General features: G+C 44.1%; 1 protein-coding gene across 4 annotated transcripts in view; it reads right to left on the reverse strand.

Moving 5' to 3' along the window:
- LOC108432080 (rho GTPase-activating protein 21) overlaps window positions 1–18,574 on the reverse strand; it is a 218,291-nt gene that overhangs the window by 87,078 nt on the left and 112,639 nt on the right. For all 4 annotated transcript variants that reach the window (XM_017705672.2, XM_017705689.2, XM_037536773.1 and 1 more), the window contains 2 exons: window positions 17,518–17,700; window positions 9,771–9,792 (listed from right to left, as the gene is read on the reverse strand). In XM_017705672.2, the coding sequence (XP_017561161.1) occupies window positions 9,771–9,792; window positions 17,518–17,700 (205 nt within the window). The remainder of the gene's footprint in view (window positions 1–9,770; window positions 9,793–17,517; window positions 17,701–18,574) is intronic.

Genomic DNA, 18,574 nt, shown 5'->3' on the forward strand with positions numbered 1-18,574 from the left:
CTCACAGTCAATGTTCTAGTTCATCCCAAAGGTGTTCAGCGGGGTTGAAGTCAGGGCTCTGTACAGTTCCTCCACACTAAACTCCCCCAGTCAGGCCTTTATGGAGCTGCTTTGTGCACTGGGGCTCAGTCATGCTGGAACAGAACAGGTTCTTCCCCCAAACAGTTCACACAAATGCGGGTCCAAAATGTCTTGGTGCTGAAGCATTAAGACTTCCCTTCAATGGAACTAAAGGTTCTAGACCAACCCCTGAAAAAAACAACCCTATATCATTATCCCTCCTCCACCAAACTTTATAGCTGGCACAATGCAGTCAGGCAGGTAAAATTCTCCTGGCGGCCACCAAACCCAGACTCATCCATTAGACTGTCAGATACTGAAGCGTCATTCATTCCTCCAGAGAACATGTTTTTACTGCTCCAGAGTCCAGTGCTGACGTGCTTTACACCAGTCCAGCCGACACTTGGCATTGCACATAGTGATCATAGAATTATTTGCAGCTGTTCAGCCAGTAAAACTCATTTTATGAAGCTTTTGATGCACAATTCTGGTGCCAATGTTGTTTCTGGAGGCAGCCTGGAACTCTGTAGTGAGTGAAGCACTAGAGGATAGACGCTGTTTATGTGCTGTGCGCTGCAGCACAAGGCGGCCCTGATCTGTGGTTCTGTATGGTCAACCACTTGAGCTGTTGATGCTCCTAGACAATAATTTTACAATAATAGCACATACAGTTGACAGGAGCAGATGTAGCAGGGCAGACATTCCATGAACTGACTTGGCAAAAGTGACATCCTATTACAGTGAACTTTTAAAGTCACTGAGCTCTTCAGCACGAGCCATTCTACTGCCAGTGTTTGTCTATGGAGATCGCAGGACTATGTGCTTGATTTTATATACCTGTTAGCAATGGGTGTGGCTAAAACACTTGACCTCAGTAATTTGGAGGCATGTCCACATACCTTTCTCCATTTAAGAGAGAGAGATACAAATACAGAGAAAGAATGAGAAACAGAAAGAGAGAAAGGCCCATATCCCTGGCAAAAAGATGATATCTATAAGGCTGAATGTGGCTTTTTATTCTTGCCAGGTTTTCGTTTCAATTTTACGTTCCACCTTAAACAGTTATATTATGGCATCTGTGCAGGCCCCTGAATGTGACTGCTGCAGCATTTAAGGTGGAGCGGAAAATTCAAATGAGAAGCCACAGCCTGAGACTGTGGCCTGTCAGGTGGCTTCTCAGGAGGTACGAGAGGAAACAAGCACAGCATTTGCTCTGGTGTGTTTGTTATGTGAAGGCTAATCCCACAAAGTGGACTAAACAGTGAGTGTGTTTACAGGCACTTACGAATCCGATACCTGCAGAAAATCAGATTTCGTCAGTAATCCAATCAACGCGTTTGCATGCATTTGAATAATCAGATAATATGGAAATCCGGGTTGTAGAACTTCAAACCCTCTTAATCCAGGAAGTCTGTTGCCTGTTGCAGTGAAGTTTATTCGCTGCATGCACGGATCTCAGACACCCAGCTAGCCCGTAAGACATTGGGCTAACACAGTTATATAGCTGGACTGATGCTGAGATTAGACCCAGCTCATACAGGACAAGTAAGGGGATCATATAGGGGGAACCACAAAAATAGGCAGCCTAAAATACAATGTCTGTGTTTACATGCAAAGATTTTTGCCAATCCGATTGAAAACAATCAGATTACAGATTCAGACTGAGGTGTTTATGCTCACTCTGCTCAACAGTCTGATGAAAATCTTGGTTTACACGCTCACTACAAGTAACCTGATGCAAAATAACGTGCATGCGTGGAGCAGCGCTGAGAGTGAACGTTACCATGACAGCGAGCATCACGTGAGGTCCAGTCAGCGTGAGATGAGCAGCAGTGAGCAGTGCTTGTGGTTTTAATGGCTTTAAACTGACGTCAGGCTCAGCGAAACATCCTTCACATGCACTTATAAAGGAAGACCTCATGCTCTGAGACTCAGAAGGTGGACGTCCGTCCCACCGCCGTCTTTTAAAGCTCAGAGAATGAACCTCGTCTCCTCTGCAGACCAGTTTCAGCTCCGCCGTGTTGAACCCTATAAACCTTTCGCTATGACGCGCCGTACATGCGCAGAACGTTCTTACACCGTAATCGGATTCAGGCGTTTACACTGATGTTATTCTAATATATAACGGATTATTTAGAGGTTTACCCACTTCGTTCAACCGGATAGACATTGTATTCCGATTGGCTTCAATCGGATTAGTCTATTCCGATTGAGGTGTTTACATGGACGCATTCTATTCCGATTGAGCCATTAGTCGGATTATTAACGGATTATCAGGCTGCATGTAAACGTGGCTACTGTCAGCACATGCGGACAGATACAGAATAAATGACAGATATAGAACATTTCAAAACAAATTCCTTCAGGTCTACACGCGTCAGACAGTAATCCGATTTCTGCTTCACAACCAACCAATAAACTCACAGAAGACGGCGTGATGCAACTCAAACGTCATGCTGCGTTTCTTTTAAAAATTAAAAATAAATAAAATCGCACCACTTTGCCTAAAAATATGAACATACATCGTCTAGAAGATGAAGAACATTTAAATCCTGCATTTTGTCAAGCATGTATTTGCTCCAAAGGTGTTTTGCTGCATCTCGCGAAATCTGAGTGTGCTGTATACACAACCGTTTGAATAATTACAGTGCAGAAATCAGATTATGATCAGATTACTGAGTGCACGTAAACACTCAGTGAAAGGTGATTGAGGGTCTTTTCATTCGAAACGACAAACATCCCTGATTCAGTCATTCAGCCAAACAGGATCATTTTCAGTGTAGTTTGAACTGTTTGTATGTTGCATTATCAGTGCTTATTTACTGCATACCACTATGACTGTTAAGGCAAAAGCCACACCAGAAACCCAAAGCTTATTTATCCGATAACCGGAACCTGACGCTATAGTCTGAGGAGGTCTTAAAACACTCAGCGTAGTGCAGATGGCTCGATATCTGCCTGCAGCACTGAACATGTTTAACCAGCACAGCTCAGCAGCCGAATTCCTACAACAATCTAAAAGCACCGAAACTTGGTACAATAAACGTGGATATCACATCACCCAACATGTCCAAGTTATGGTCACATGAGGGAATACCTGCGTCTTGCTATGGTTTGCATCAAATATGTTATTATATCAATGTTTTTAAACCAGTTCTAAGTGAGCTTTGACCATCACTGGAGGTAAATAGCACAGGCCTCTGTGTGGATTCCTTGTTTCCTCTAAGACCTTCCCTTCTCTAATCTGTCACAGTGCAGCCTCTGGAATCTCCATACAGACTTACTGCAGCGCTCTACCGACTCAATTATTACACAGGCCATCCCAGGCCTGTCAATATACACTCTAACTAGGCCAATGAAGATCTCAGATGACTGATGAAGATGCTCTGTGTACGTCTGTCCAGTCGTGGCCTTGCATCAACCCTGGATCAATAGCCTGTGTTGGAAGTTGAGGATCGAACGCTTTAATCTTACCAGGTCAAGTCAATCCAGGCGTGACAGTTCAATGAGCAGACAGAAATAGAGTGAAGTCCGGTCTGAGGTGTCCACATTAAGCTAAGTAAATGCAGGCTGGGTAACTGATGGGTCACTGAAACGCAGGAATGCGTTCAAACCTGATACGAATGGTTAGAGGTGAAGAGAGCAGAAGTGAGGCGTGCTTTTACTTTCTCCTGGCTGTTAATGTCAGGGATGCACCGATATGGGAACTGTGGGTCAATGCCGATATCCGATATTTTTCATATGCATATAGAAATCCAACACTTGGAGTTAGAAATGCAGAAACATGAATGAAATACTGATATTTTAGCCCAGTAGCTCAGCGTAGCCCGAACCTTCGGCTTCTCCAGAGTAAAATAAGTATCGGTCAAATCTACACATGCCCACTATTTTCCAGCTGGAGTTGGAGCTCTGAGCGTGCACAGTCAGGAGATTAAGGCTACGTTCACATTGCCAGGTTGAAGTGGCACAAATCCGATTTTTGCCCTGAAGTGACTGATCTGATGTTCTCAGGGCTGGGCCATGTGGTACTGAAATCCAACACACATCCGAGCTACGGCAATGCAGCTCAGTCTGAACAGCCAGATCGGAATTAAAGTGAATCAGTCAGTCCAACATGTGTCATCATTTCGTGCTGCTGAGACTCAAATATTTAGGCTGATGTTTCCGGACCAAAAAAATAGAAGAGACTCATCACAGCCGCTCCGTGTTTAAAGAGGTTTCAAATGAAACGGCCAAACGCGTCCGGAAGAGGCCGAGGCTGCAGCGTCACTGAACAGTTTCAACAATCCGAGGACACGAACCAAAGAAGTGGCCGTGGCTAAATCCCGGGCCCTTTTCACAGCGAACGCCAACACACTGTGGGCGATGAGCCCAACTGTCAACCACTGGAACTTCAGAATTGCTCCTGTAACGCTGGTGAAGACGAATCTGAAGCTCTGGGAGGGGCAGGCGTTCTCATGACTGTTTACCTCTGGACGAGCCTCGTGAAGCACCGTTCTTTTGCGCATGCGGGTCGGTTTAGGAGCTGATCTGTTCAGAATGGTGCCACATACAGACCACCTTTAAAAGATCATCTGAACGGCCAAACAAACAAAAGAATTAAAAGTCAGATTTGGTGAGAAACCTGCTTTACCTGCTGTGTAAACGTCCCCCTATTTTATTTCTCTGACTTCGTCGCATTATTTAGCTTCTTCTGAACATTTGTTATAGTCTGTGCGCTTGTCTGATCTGATTATTATGTTATATGTCATGCAAGTTTGCGCCAAGACTAATTCCTTATATGAATGACAAACTTCTATAAACACACAATGCATCTATAAACTCATTCATAACATGTTATAATGCATTCATAAGGCATCATAAACATGGCTATAAATATTTATAAAAATGCATTACATGTTACAGCCATGCTTATAGCTATGAATTGTCAACATAATGCATTATTAGTGCTGTTCATAACAGATTATAAGAGCTCATAAGCTGTATTAGTCCACTCTAAGTAAAGTGGAGCGTACTGGACTAAAGCCTCCTCCAGGGTTTAGACTGAGGCTTCAGGTTGAAGTATTTACTGAAGGATTTACTGAAACACTAAAACACAATAAAGCTCATTACAGGCTTCAAACATCAGAGTTTAAACTAGAGCAACATCAGAGTTTCACCCAATGAGGGAAAGTCAGTGTTCACCACTGTTAATGTTCACCACTGTTAATGTTCACCACCGTTAATGTTCACCACCGTTAATGTTCACCACCGTTAATGTGCACCACTGTTAATGTATACCATTGGCATTAATATGCACCAGTCAATGTTCACCACAGTCAATGTGCACCATAGTCAATGTACATCATCGTTAATGTACACCATTGGCGTAAATATGCACCACAGTCAATGTAGACCACAGTCGACGGTGGCCCGGCCAAGGAATCAAACCCAGGCCCTCCTCGCTGTGAGGCGACAGCGCTACCCACCGAGCCACCGTGCCGCCAAATAAATGAAATAATTTCACCCAATTTTATGTCACTACCAAAACGAGTCATAGCCCATAGGTGGAGCCATAATTTAGCCACACCCCTGCATTTTGAAGTGAATGTGTCCTAAAGTGTGAAAATCAGGGCGGAACATTAAAAACTGTCATTACTGAAACGCACATTTGCTGAAATTCAGCATTTTTTTGCATTTTAATGAAAAATATGATTTTAACTGTTTGCTATTCATGTGCTGGCTAGCATTTTAGAGCTACTTTTAAATCAGTCATTACTGAATCAGACACTAATTAAACATTCGGTAAAATTTCCATAGTGTTACAATCATTTCAAACGTGACGTGCACGTAACACTTAAAATATAATGTGAACTGCCAAATAAAAAAAAATCTGATTTGGGCCACTTTTACCTGCTGTGTAAACGTGGCCTATAACGGATACATTAGTGATCCCTGGTTCCCTTCACCACCACTGAAAAGAGTTGAGTTTCCCTACAATAAAGCAGGTCAGTTAAACCACTGTGAATGACTTCTAAGTGAATTCTAAACCATGGAAGAAAAAAAAATAAATCAATGGAATTCTCTTTCAACAGAAATAACGCAGAACGCCTTTAACCACATCATATGGGATCACCAGCATGCTTTACTTTTATAATCTCAGTATGTCAGAGTTTTACTGAAATACGATTAGCACCACCATCAACATCACCATCACCATCATGACCCCCTCTGCAGAAACCCAACACCAGTCCAGGACTGGACACCAGCCAGAGATGTCACGCTGCACAGCCTGCTGGGAGTCTTCCTGCCCTGGCAGCGGCAGCAGCAGCCAAATCCAGCAACACAAAGAGCACAAGGTCAAACACAGGCCAGCGAATACCACACAGAGACTGAGCAACAGAGCCAAAGGACCACGTTCACAGAGGCCGGCAACGACTATGACTAAAGAGTCAACAAAGTGACTCTGGTTAAGGAAAACATCCATATCTTTGCTGGAGACTCTTATGTTTGCTCTTGTGATACCGTCAGCTTTTACTCTCAAATCCAAACAATATAAGAGAACAAATCACATTTTTTAAAAAACGCCCACGTCTAATTTACTTGTCCTCTTTATTCTCCAGGGTATATTTTGTTTTATCCATCTGAATTTTCGTGACCAAATCGCAAGGCAAATTACTCACTAACTGCAAGAAATAAACTTTATTTATTTACTTATTTATTTGCAAAAGTTCCCCTTAAATTAACAGAACATGTGTTTTATGATCTATATTCCTTAATGCTTACAATTCACTGCTGAAAGCCAAAAATCTCAGACGCCTTGTTATTTTATAGTTTATAGCCCAGATTTGGGGACAAACGGGTCGACTTCCAGTAGTTGGTGTAGTGGGTAACACCTCTGCCTTCAATGCTATAGTCTCGGGTTCAATCCCTCGCCAGGACAAGCTCCCTATACTACACCAATAAGAGCCTTTGGGCAAGACTCCTAACACCACCTTCTCCTTCCTGTGTAAAATGATCTCATTGTAAGTCGTTCTGGATAAGAGCGTCTGCCAAATGCCATAAATGTAAATGTATTATAAGGATTTAAAATGACATCACCGTCTATTAGACTGGAGAGAAGAGCTACAGCCTCACACGACGCCCAGCTTCTGAATGGAGCTTATGAAATATGAACAACATGAACATGACAGAGTGCGTTTTGGAGCCACCGGTGGGAGTTAAAGAGGTTAAAAAGACGACAAAAAACGTTTTATAGCTTTTATAGCTTTATATTTTTAAGTTAACTGACGCCACGTTTACATAGAACATTCTGGACCAGCGTTTTGATGCATTGCAATACACGACAGGAAGCGTAGAGGGCGATGTGTTACTTTTCTGCACTATAATTCAAGAATTCATTCTATACCACTTTCTGTAACAAAGAGAAAGCGCCCCGCTGGCCCCACCACTGACCCACGCAGAGAGGCTCTTCTTTAATAGACTAAAGTAAGTCATAACATGTTCCAAACCAGACCACTGGCCTCGCTCACCAAGTTTGTTCTTAAATGTGACCTTGAGAAGGTCCTAAGAAAAAGTCTACTTCAGATTCATGACGTGTTCTTAAAGCGGAGAACCTTCGTGCTCTTGAGTGTGTGTAGATTCTGTTCTCACCTAATAAACAACCCCCAGATAAGGAATCGTTGGTGACAGTCAGAGTCTGGGTGAAAACTGTGTAAGCGGGTTTTAAGATGTTTCTTCTCAAGAATGCTTGGTGAATGAGGCCCAACGTGTTTTGCGAGAAGCAACAGAAGATCTGGATGTGTTTTCAGCGAGCCGAGGGACGTTTCTGGGCGTGTGTTTACCGAGAGAGTCCGAGTCCCATGTTTGTTGGTAGCATTAGCCTAGCATCTCCCGCTGGAACCTAAAGAAACGTAGGACACATACGAAGCGCGTCTCGGCTGATTGACTCGATTAGATAAAGTGGTTCATAATGTTAATTCCATTTTTTGCCAAAATTTTCCTTTAAGACTTCTAACTGAATAATAATCCTACACACTCAAAAAGATGGTTCTTTAAGGGTTCTTTAGCATAGAAAATGGTCCTTTATAGAACCATAAACACAGACCCAATTCAGGAGCTGCATCCTTCTGAGGCTGCATTTGAAGGCCGATTGGGTCAATCGCGGCGCGACTAGGCCGTCCCATTTCGAAGGCTCCTTCACATGTGGCCGGGAAATGTGTCCTTTTCCATGGAAATGAAGGATCCAATGGGTGGACACTGCACCAGCCAACATATCCCAAGGTTCACCGTGTGCCGGCGAGAATTCGAGAACACGGCAGAGGCGGTAGCAGAGGAACTAATGACGGCTGAAGACACGCTTTAAATGTAAGTGTCAAGTTTAAACTCAGTTGAATAGCGAACGATACAAATCTGGACAAGATCTTGGCAAGAGCAGGAACAGCGATGCAGTGACGCAAACAGGAAACCCGCCATAGAGCTGCCCGCCTCATTTCGGTTCAGCCTTTGAGGGTCTACACAGCCTTCAAAGGACACACTTTCACTAGACCACATCCTTTGAAGGATGCAGCCCCTCAACTGGGACACGGCTAAAGAAGCATATCGCTGCAAAACCTTGCATCTCCACTTTTGACGTTTTTCAGCTTTTGACATCATTTGAAAAAGCCTGTTACTCTTTACATTGCGTGTAAATTTCTTGATGAACGGACTAAAAGAAACGGCTCAAAATTGCCTGGGAAAATGTCTGGTTCCATTGACTTGCATTGAAAGATGTGTTTTTTCCTTCTCCTGTAAAAGTTACCATTTTGGAGGTACGAGATTTTGACAGCAGCGATGTGTACGATTAAAGAGTTCTTTGCACCATGAAAGGGTTCTGCGTATTGATGGAGAATGAGCTGTATAGGGTTCTCTTTTTGACACGGGTTCTTTATAGCACTAAAAAGGGTTCTTCTACTCGTTCAAGCTTGACACTAACAATAAAACAACACTTCAAATCATGAAAATTGTTCTTTCAAATCAAATCAAATCTAATTTATTTGTAGCGCTTTTTACAACGGATGTTGTCACAAAACAGCTTTACAGAATTCCAGAAAAGACAAAGTTTCAACAGGACTGTAAGAATGTACAGAAACCCCCCCGGTGGGCAAGCCAGGGGCAACAGTGGCAAGGAAAAACTCCCTCAGAACTGAGGAAGAACCCTTGGGAGGAACCAGGCTCACCAGGGGGGACCCATCCTCCTCTGGTCAAACTACCTACAAGTGATTATACTACTAATATTAATAGCAGTAATATTGGTATTATTGGAGTGCTTATGGTTCTATACAGAAGCATTTTCTTAACTACAGAACCATCATTTTGAAGAGAGTAGGGTGTAACGAGATACCTGATTACAGAGGCACTGTCAGTTGTGACTTAAGCACTCTCGCCCAGACAGGGCTGCCCTGATCCTCTCTAGGCAAACACAGCCACAGTGCGGTGGAGTCTCATGATTCAAGCCGCTCGTATGGGAAACGACTGCATTACTGCCGTTTTTGTCCTCATGCTTTGCCGTAGCTGTGCCCTCCCTCAGGCACCACCCTCGTGATGGACCGCAGAGATATGGAGCTGTGTTTACTGTCAATAAGTCTATTATTATCACTCATGCCAGCCAAAACCACAACTGGGTTACAGAGCTGAGCTCTTTCTCTCTCTGAGCACCAGAGCAAACAAACAGAGCGAGGACTGGGACTCACCTTGACTGCCATTGTCTTCATCCTGGAAGAGAAAGAGAAGAAAAAGACTGAATACTACAGACAAGAACAATGACAACAGAGGCCTGAATGAAATCAAAAGAGCTGCTTCAGCCTTTTCAGCTCATTCAGAACTTTTCTCGGGGGTGGAGCATGAGTAGGGTGGGGTACTGCATGCTCTGTGTGTGAGTGAGAGTGTGTGTGTGTGTGTGTGTGTGTGTGTGTGTGTGTGTGTGTGTGAGTGTGTGTGTGTGTGTGTAATCAATTAATCAACCCATTGGGGACAGTCATGGGCAGTCATGAGCTGGAGGTTAGAAGAACCAGCCTTGTGACCAGAAGGTCACCAGTTTGGTCCTCTATGAAATATATTTATAGCAGTAATACTGAGGTGTTTCAAAAACTCCAGCAGCACTGCTGTGTCTGATCCACTCGTACCAGCACAGCACACACTAAAAAGCCACCACCATGTCAGTGTCACAGCAGTGCTGAGAGTGATCCAAATAGTACTTGCTGTGTGAGGGACCATGGGGGTCCTGACCACTGAGGAACAGGATAAAAGGGGGCTAACAAAGTATCAGAGAAACAGATGGACTACAGACTGTAACTGAAGAACTAGAGTATATAATATAACATAGATGACCTAATGGACAGTTTGTGTAAATACAAGTAGATAATGGAGTGGCCAGTCGGAGTCGGGAGGCATTATATATGTACATGTATAAATGTGTGTGCTTGTGTTTGGTTTGTGTGTGTGTGTTTTGTTGATATGGGCACAAGCTCTTCTGATGATGCAGGTTTGTTGAAACAGTAACCACGACTGCTTCCTACGTTAAAACACTGATTTAAGAAGGTTTGATTATTTTTATTTTTTTCCAGGTTCAGCACAGCAGATTTTGAGTTATGCACATGCGTGTTCTGGAGCCATTTAGTTGAACGAGTCAGTCGCCCTTAAGAAGTCCTACGTTCTGCACAATGATCCGTGTTTAAATTTTAAAATACCAGAATTATTCCTCAAAGGCAGAGCAACAGATCTGCACCGCCCTCAAAGATGCTGTTTTATCTCGGTATGAAAGCTGCAGCAGAAATACAGACACAAAGCAAATCTTCCACAGCAGCTAAGCTGAACCTTGTCAAATGATTTCTGCTCCAATGATGAAGCAACGTTAAATGAATTAGCCTGTGTTGTTGTATAGCGCTGTCGTCTCTCGACGACTCGGGTTCGATTCCCCGGCCGGGTAACCAGGGTCCTTTCCGTGTGTCTGAGAGGGTTCTTCAATTTCCTTCCATGGCCCAAAGACATGCAGTCAGGCCAACTGGACACACTGAACTGCCGCTAGGTGTGTGTGTGTGTGTGTGTGTGTGTGTGTGTAAAAGTATGTGTGTGTGTGTCTGTCTGCCCTGCAATGGACTGGTGACCTGTCCAGGGTTTATCCTGCCCTCTGCCCAATGACAGCTGTAATAGGCTCCAGGTCCCCTACGATCCAGAAGGATAAGCAACTAAGAAAATGTGTGTGTATGTGTGCGTGAGTGCGCGCGCACATGTCTGTGTGTGTGGTTGTAACACCAAGTAAACAGTGTTTTTAAAGGTTTTTGTGTGGGTGGATGACCAAAACGCAGACGACAAAGGACAAACTGAGGACAAAAAACATACAAAAAATAGTGTTGCCGGTATAAAAGGCCAGTTTGAGAATGTGGGAGTTTTGCATGCAGCAGCGTCGTGGTGCAGAGGAAGAGTGGTTACTACTCCAGTCTAAAACATGCTAATCACTTAACTTCTCATTCAAAAGGGTATATTCTGGTTTGTCCATCTGAATTTGTCACCAAAATGTAAGGCTAATTTTTCTGAAACTGCATGAAATAAATGTAAATTTTATATATATATTTTTTTTGCACTGCTAATGTGTTTTATGATCACACATATTTCTCTATGCTCACGATTTACTGCTGAAAGCCAAAAATCTCTGACGCTCTTTGTGTTATTTTCTAAAAGTGATGTTTCCAGAGCAGATCACTGAAGAGACGCCGTCTGTTTATAGTTTAGAGCCCAGATTTGGGGAAAAACGGGTCGACTTTCAGTAGAAAAACAAAGTTCAGCTTCTTTTATTATAAGGGTTTAAAATGACATCACCGTCTATTAGACTGGAGAGAAGAGCTACAGCCTCACACGACGCCCAGCTTCTGAATGGAGCTTATGGAATATGAACGTTATGAAGAACATGATGGAGTGCGTTTTGGAACCACCGGTGGTCCCGAGGAGTTGAGAAGTTGAAGCAGAGCAAAATTAAATGTGTAGGCTGTGCAGGAGAAAGGACTTGTCCAGGACTTGTACAGAGAATATCTTTGCTGAATGACACAGGATCGAAGTTAAACCAGCTTCGCACAGCTGGACCTGGCCGAAGAAATGCTGACTGTGCTGATTCTGAGTGTCAGCTTTAGGCACATCCCCTGTGGAACTCCTGCTGTAAGTGGATCTGTAGAGAATGCCCTTTAAAATGCAGGTGGTAGAGTTACGAGATCAGGGCGAGCTGTCATTACACAACAGACGCTGACATTCCTCATTATAGCTCTTCCTGCTTATTTCTCACAAAGCCTGGTAAAAACCCATCCTTAGTGTAGCGAGCTTTAACCACCATTCTGCTCCACGGATTCAGGCTGCAGCCCTGCAAACAGTAGGCTTATGTACAAGGACGTCAACCACAGAGCCTGACCCATATACCGGTGGACCGATAATAACACTGGCCGATATTGACGACCCATGATTATAATGACATAATTAAGCAGTAGAAGAGGAGAGGGGGCGTGTTATCATGAAATAACAACCCGTCATGTTACTGGTGATAACTCACTCCTCGAGTCTTCTACTGCTTTAATACAGCAGTTAAATAAATACAGTAAGAAATGAATAAACTGGCCGGGAATACGACGTTTAATATGTTTTAATGTTCAGTTCCTTCCTCCTAATTATAGCTCCTTAACGAGCAGCTTGGTGCTACGTCAGAGTAACGAGCTCCGCCCACTCGCTGCACAGCCGGCAGTTCCTTCTCCAGCTCCTTACACTAAACTCCCAAACTGTCGTCACCACTGAGCAGCTTTTCTGTTTTTTACTGGGTCAGTTTTACGGCTCAGTCTGATTTGGTCCGACTCTGAAGATCAGACACGTCTGTCAAATGGTGTTGGGTTCATTTCTGGCTGATTCCAGGTTGTTCAGCTGTTCTTCTGCCACAGCTGCCGACTGAAAAGCTGCTCAGTGGTGACGACAGTTTGGGAATTTAGTGTCGTCTCGTCTTCAGAGTCGGACCAAATCGGCTGTCGGTCAAATGTGGTCTTAACAGCGTCCGTTTTCTGTTTGTGGCAAAGTAAGAAGTAAAAACGTTCAAATGGCTCGAGCGTCTCCTACAGCTGTCAGAGTCGCTGCTTGGCAACAGAATCTCAGTGGAGTGATGGTGTTTGTGAATAAACAGTGATGTTACGGTGAAATACCAGCAAAGTTCAAACGCCTCTCAACCAATCAGCTTGTGTGGCTGAAATAGAACCCATGACCTCCTGATGATGGGACTAAACCATAGACAGTTGTGTGAATCCAGCCTGAGGCATCCTTCACTCAACTATATAACAGACTACACCGATTAAACTGGAGGATCTGAACAAACAGGTCAGGCTCTGTTGCTGATGTTCTTATGAATCATGATTAAAATAACTAACACGTCAAATGTACAGTGTCATATCACGTTTGGGACCCCAAGATTTGCCTTTGGACTCTGTACTTCAGTCATTCACATGGAGAGTTGATCTGATATTTATTAGGCAGAAATAAAAATAGGAAAAAGAGACATGAATAAGAAATAGACGCGTGGCAAAAGTGCACATTCTCAGGATTTAATAAAAGGTACTTTTATACGCTTTAATTTTACCATGTAAAAATGACAGTACTTTTACTAAATAGCCCCCCATACAATTTGGGACAGAGGGCTTCACAGATGTTTGTGATCATTTACATATGTTTAATTGCTTCATTACTGCAGGTATAAGAAAGCTGTCAGCATCAAGTCTTCACACTTGGCCTCTAGATTCTAAAATTTTAGCAGTCTGCTTTAGCTGTTTGTCAACAAAAAGAGCAGAGATGTGCCAATGAGAATCAAGACAAGCATTTTAAGAAGCATAAATAAAACAGCACTAAAAACACTGGCCAAACCGTAGGCTTTCTGGGGGCAGTCGTGGGCTGGAGGTTAGGGAACTGGCCCTGTGACCGGATGGTTGCCGGTTCGATCCCCAGGGCCGACAGTCCATGACTGAGGTGTCCTTGAGCAAGACACCTAACCCCCAACTGCTCCCCGGGCGCCGTGGATAGGGCTGCCCACTACTCCGGGCAAGTGTGCTCACTGCCCCCTAGTGTGTGTGTTCACTGGCATGAATGTATGTGGGTGTTTCACTGCACGGATGGGTTAAATGCAGAGGTCTGATTTCACAGTGTGAATGGTTCTTAATTCTTAATTCTAGTAAATAGCAGTAGTGGTCATAGTAGCAGTGGTAGTGGTGGTAGCAGTAGTGGTAGTGGTGGTAATAGTAAGTAGTAGTAGTGGTGGTGGTAGTAGCAGTAGCAGAAGCAAAAGTAGTAGCAGTAGTGGTGGTATTAAGTAGTAGTAGTGGTGGTGGTGGTAGCAGTAGTAGCAATAGAAGAAGTAGTACTGGTATTAGGCGTAGTGGTGGTGGCATTAAGTAGTAGTGGTATTAAGGTCAACAGAATAGCTCCTTTAGCTCACGACCACATTATACCCACACTGCTGCTCTGGTGCTTCAAAAATAGAGAAAAAGACTTTCACTGTTCAAATTTGCTGAGTAGGACGGAAACAGTGAAACTCAGACATTCCATCCCTAATGTAAAATTCATATGAATAAAAATTATACAACACCATTCAAAGAAATAAACAAATCGGTTTGGTTGTTGCCTCAGAAACACCTGTTACATGCGCTATCTGTGAATCCTCCTCCGCCCGCCCCCACCCCCCTGCCCAGCTACACTACTGCTCCAGCTGAGCTGAGAGGAAACCTCCAGAGTAATCTCTCTAGCCTGAGTGGAAGTGTCTTTCACTGAGGAGCATGTGGCCCTGAGGGCATGAGTAATGCTGCTGACCACAAGAACCGCTTACGGCCGTCAAGACGCAGCTAAATGAGCTCACTGCACTGACAGCACCAACCTGAACTCGACGGAGCCTAATGTCATTTAGTAAACCTCAGGGACACTTTAACGTGACCTGTATTTAAAAGAAAATCAAGTTTTACGGAAGTAAACAGCAGTAAATGGGTTGGACTCCACTTGCCCAAGAGGAAAAAGAACGGTGTTTTCTATTTGGGTCATTCTAGAGAAACGTCCACTTTTCTATCTACGCATAGGAGTCACTGGTGTTACCGGTCGTCATTAGTGACACGAGAAAGGTGACACCAGAGACCGCTACAGAGCATCAAACCACATGTTGTCAATCATGGAAATTCACTAAAACATGTAGTTTAATTTGTGCTCTGTTTTTTCACCATTACCTAAGAATAAAGTGGGTCGCACCAGTGACGACAGCTAAAAGCTTCATTTGAGCTCATGAGCTGAATGAGAAAGTCTCTGAGAACTGAACGACACAGTGGACTCACCGTGAGCTTCTCTTCATAGATCCTCAGAAAACAGGTGAAATGAAGTCGAGTGATGTCATTAGAGTGTCATCAGTGTGACTTGACCCCTTGGGAACTACATATATATATATAGGGATATGGAGTTTGCACGTTCTCCCCGTGTCTGCGTGGGTTTCCTCCAGGTTCTCTGGTTTCCTCCCACAGTCCAAAGACATGCAGTCAGGCCAATTGGACGTGCTAAACTGCCCCTAAGTGTGAGTGACTGTCTGTCTGCCCTGCGATGGACTGGCGACCTGTCCAGGGTGTGTCCTGCCTTCCGCCCAGTGACCGCTGGGATAGGCTCCAGCATTCCCCCGCGACCCTGACGGAGAAGCGGCTTAGAAAATGGATGGATGGATTTATTTTATTTAGTCAGGTGTATATTATTGCAGTTAAAATTGCAGAAATAAAAACTTTTTTTTTTTACTTCAAAATAAGGCCTCACCGTTTACACATGACTGCGGTGCTTGGAATTCTATATTATATTGTTTTAAAAACCAACACTGATAAATCTGTTACAATATCATATTGTTTTATTTTAAAATACAAATAAATTGTAACCCTTACATTGTTTTTAAGTGTAATATATCTGTGAATGCTAGCGACACAAAAACTGACCTTTCTGCAGAATGACCCTTTTCTGTGGTGTTACTGACTCTGAACGCTAATAGCTTGTTAGGCCTGTGTGAAAGACCTTATTTATAGTTGTGGAACTGGGTCTGCTCACTGTTTACTTTCAAGCACTAAAAGAGCCAGAAGGGTTTTTTTTTTTTTTTTTTTTTTAATGATTCACTTTGGGCAATTATTTACGGCACTCAGCCTTTGTTACTGGAGCTGGACAGTGGTCACCACAGCAGGGTTCCTATTCAAACACTTCGCAAGTCAAAATCTTAATAAATGTCAAAAGTCAGCAAATTGATCAGAGTTTCCATAAACTACTGCGGAAAAAAGTCTCAGTCACTTGCCCCTTTATTAGCCGTCGGCTTTGACGGGCCTCGATCAGCTGTACATGGCTGCAGTCCAGAGATGTGAGAAGAGGGGAGCGGGCAGCGCCTCAAGTGCTGAATTTCCTATGCCACTTCACTGTCGCCGCCGCAGCAGTTCTGAGTGGACGTAGTGCCAGTTACGTGGTGCCAGTAACGTGGTGCCAGTTACGTAGTGCCAGTTACGTAGTGCCAGTTACGTGGTGCCAGTTACGTAGTGCCAGTTACGTAGTGCCAGCCTTTTTCTCATTTGTCCTTTATCCATAAACCAGCCACATCCAAGTATAGAAATATTTTTTACAATATTCAATAAATTCTCCAACTTTTCCACGTACTGCACTGCACGAAATCCAAGTAAACAGGACTGATGATGGTCTCTTTGTAACGACACTGTTGGTCAATGTTCTTTACGCACTGACAACATCGGGGATTTTCTCAGGGAAGGGTGCTGTGGCACATTACAGCAGAATTCATCAGAGTAATGAAAAAGATTGCCAGATATCGACCCCCAGCTCCACAGCAACATCCAGAGATCAGAGAGGTTCGAATCCCACCGCTGCTTCAACTAAAGAGGTTGCCAACTATCAACGACTTATCGGCAACACACCCACACCCACACCCACTATCTAAGCCACTTATAGCTGCTCTCGAAAGAAAACCTCATATCTCCATTTTTCAGTTCTTGACATTATTTCAAAAATGCCTGTTGTCCTTTATTTCATGATGAATGGACCAAAAGAAACGTTCCAGAATGATCTGGAAAGACGTCTGGTTCCATTGACTTACATTAAAAGTAAAGCATGTTTTTTCCTTCCCCTGTAAAGTTATCGTTTTGGAGATACGAGGTTTTGTTCCGACAGCAGCGATATACTTCGGGTCGTGGAGGGTGCCAGGGTCTACCCCAGTGGTCACTGGGTGGAAGGCAGGAAACATCTTGGACAGACCGCCCGTCCATCACAAGGACTTATCGCCAATGCTTTTGCCAATCCTGACTTAACAATGAGCCACCAACACTGGGCCGACGTCATCAGCCGACCAACATATCCGACCGTCTGACTGGTACTCTACTCGGGACGCCTAGGGTTGAGAGTGTGAGTGCAGACCCTGACCTTGAGTGAGTAGTGGACAGCGGACTCAGGTGGGTAGACGATGAAGTGTCGCAGGGTGAAGCCAAAGCCCTGTGAGGTCCTTCGCAGGTGGAGAGTTTTGGGTCCCGGCCAGGAGAACGGCTCCTCGGTGCCCGGAGAGATGGGACAGCTCTCAGTCTGATCGCAGCCATCCTTCTGCTTCGCCTGAGGGGGGAAAGATGAGAGAGAAGGGGTCAGTGTGAGTGGACAGCAAGCCTGTCACGACTACAGCTTCATCTGTTCATTACTATACGACTGTAGTCATTTGAGCTGTAGTCGGGGTCCACAGATGAGTTTACAGTTAGGTCTGATCAGTGTTTTTATATCGTGTGTTATTATATTTATATAATTAAATAAATAAATAAATTAGAAACGAGCATTTCCTGAAGGAAACAACGGCTGCACAGCTTAAATGCTTCCCACTTCCTGCTAGGCTGCTATGTGGTTGCTGGTGGTAACTAAGGTGTTAATGGATGGTTGCCAAGTTATCCGAGGTAGTTGCTGCAATGTTGCTAGGCGGTTGCTATTGCATCCCAAGTGGTTGCTAAGATGTTGCAAGGCAGTTGCTCTGGTACCCAGTTGGCAGTTGCGAGGCAGTTGCTAAGGGAGTACCTGTGGTTGCTATGATATTGCTAAGGGGTTTGGTATTGTAATCCCAGGTAGTTGCTAGGTGGATGCTATGTTATTCCAGGTGGTTGCTAAGGTAGCATAGGTAGTTGCTATAGTGTTGCTAGTGGTCGGGTATCGTGTCCCAGCTGCTAGGCCGTTGTTATGGTCCCAGGCGGTTGCTAAGGTGCTGCAAGGTGGTTGCTAAAGTGTTGCTACGCAGTTGCTATTGTATCCCAAGTGGTTGCTAAGATGTTGCTAAACAGTTGCTGTGAAATCCAGTTGGCAGCTGCTAAGCAGTTGCTAAGGGAATGCATGTGGTTGCTATGGTGTTGCTAGGGGTTTGGTATTGTGGATGGTGGATGCTAAATCACTGGTTATGGTATCTCAGGCTATGGTGCTGCTAGGCAGTTGATATGATTTCCAAGGTGGT

This window comes from Pygocentrus nattereri, chromosome 3 (genome assembly GCF_015220715.1).
Source record: "Pygocentrus nattereri isolate fPygNat1 chromosome 3, fPygNat1.pri, whole genome shotgun sequence".
NCBI classification, from domain to species: domain Eukaryota; kingdom Metazoa; phylum Chordata; class Actinopteri; order Characiformes; family Serrasalmidae; genus Pygocentrus; species Pygocentrus nattereri.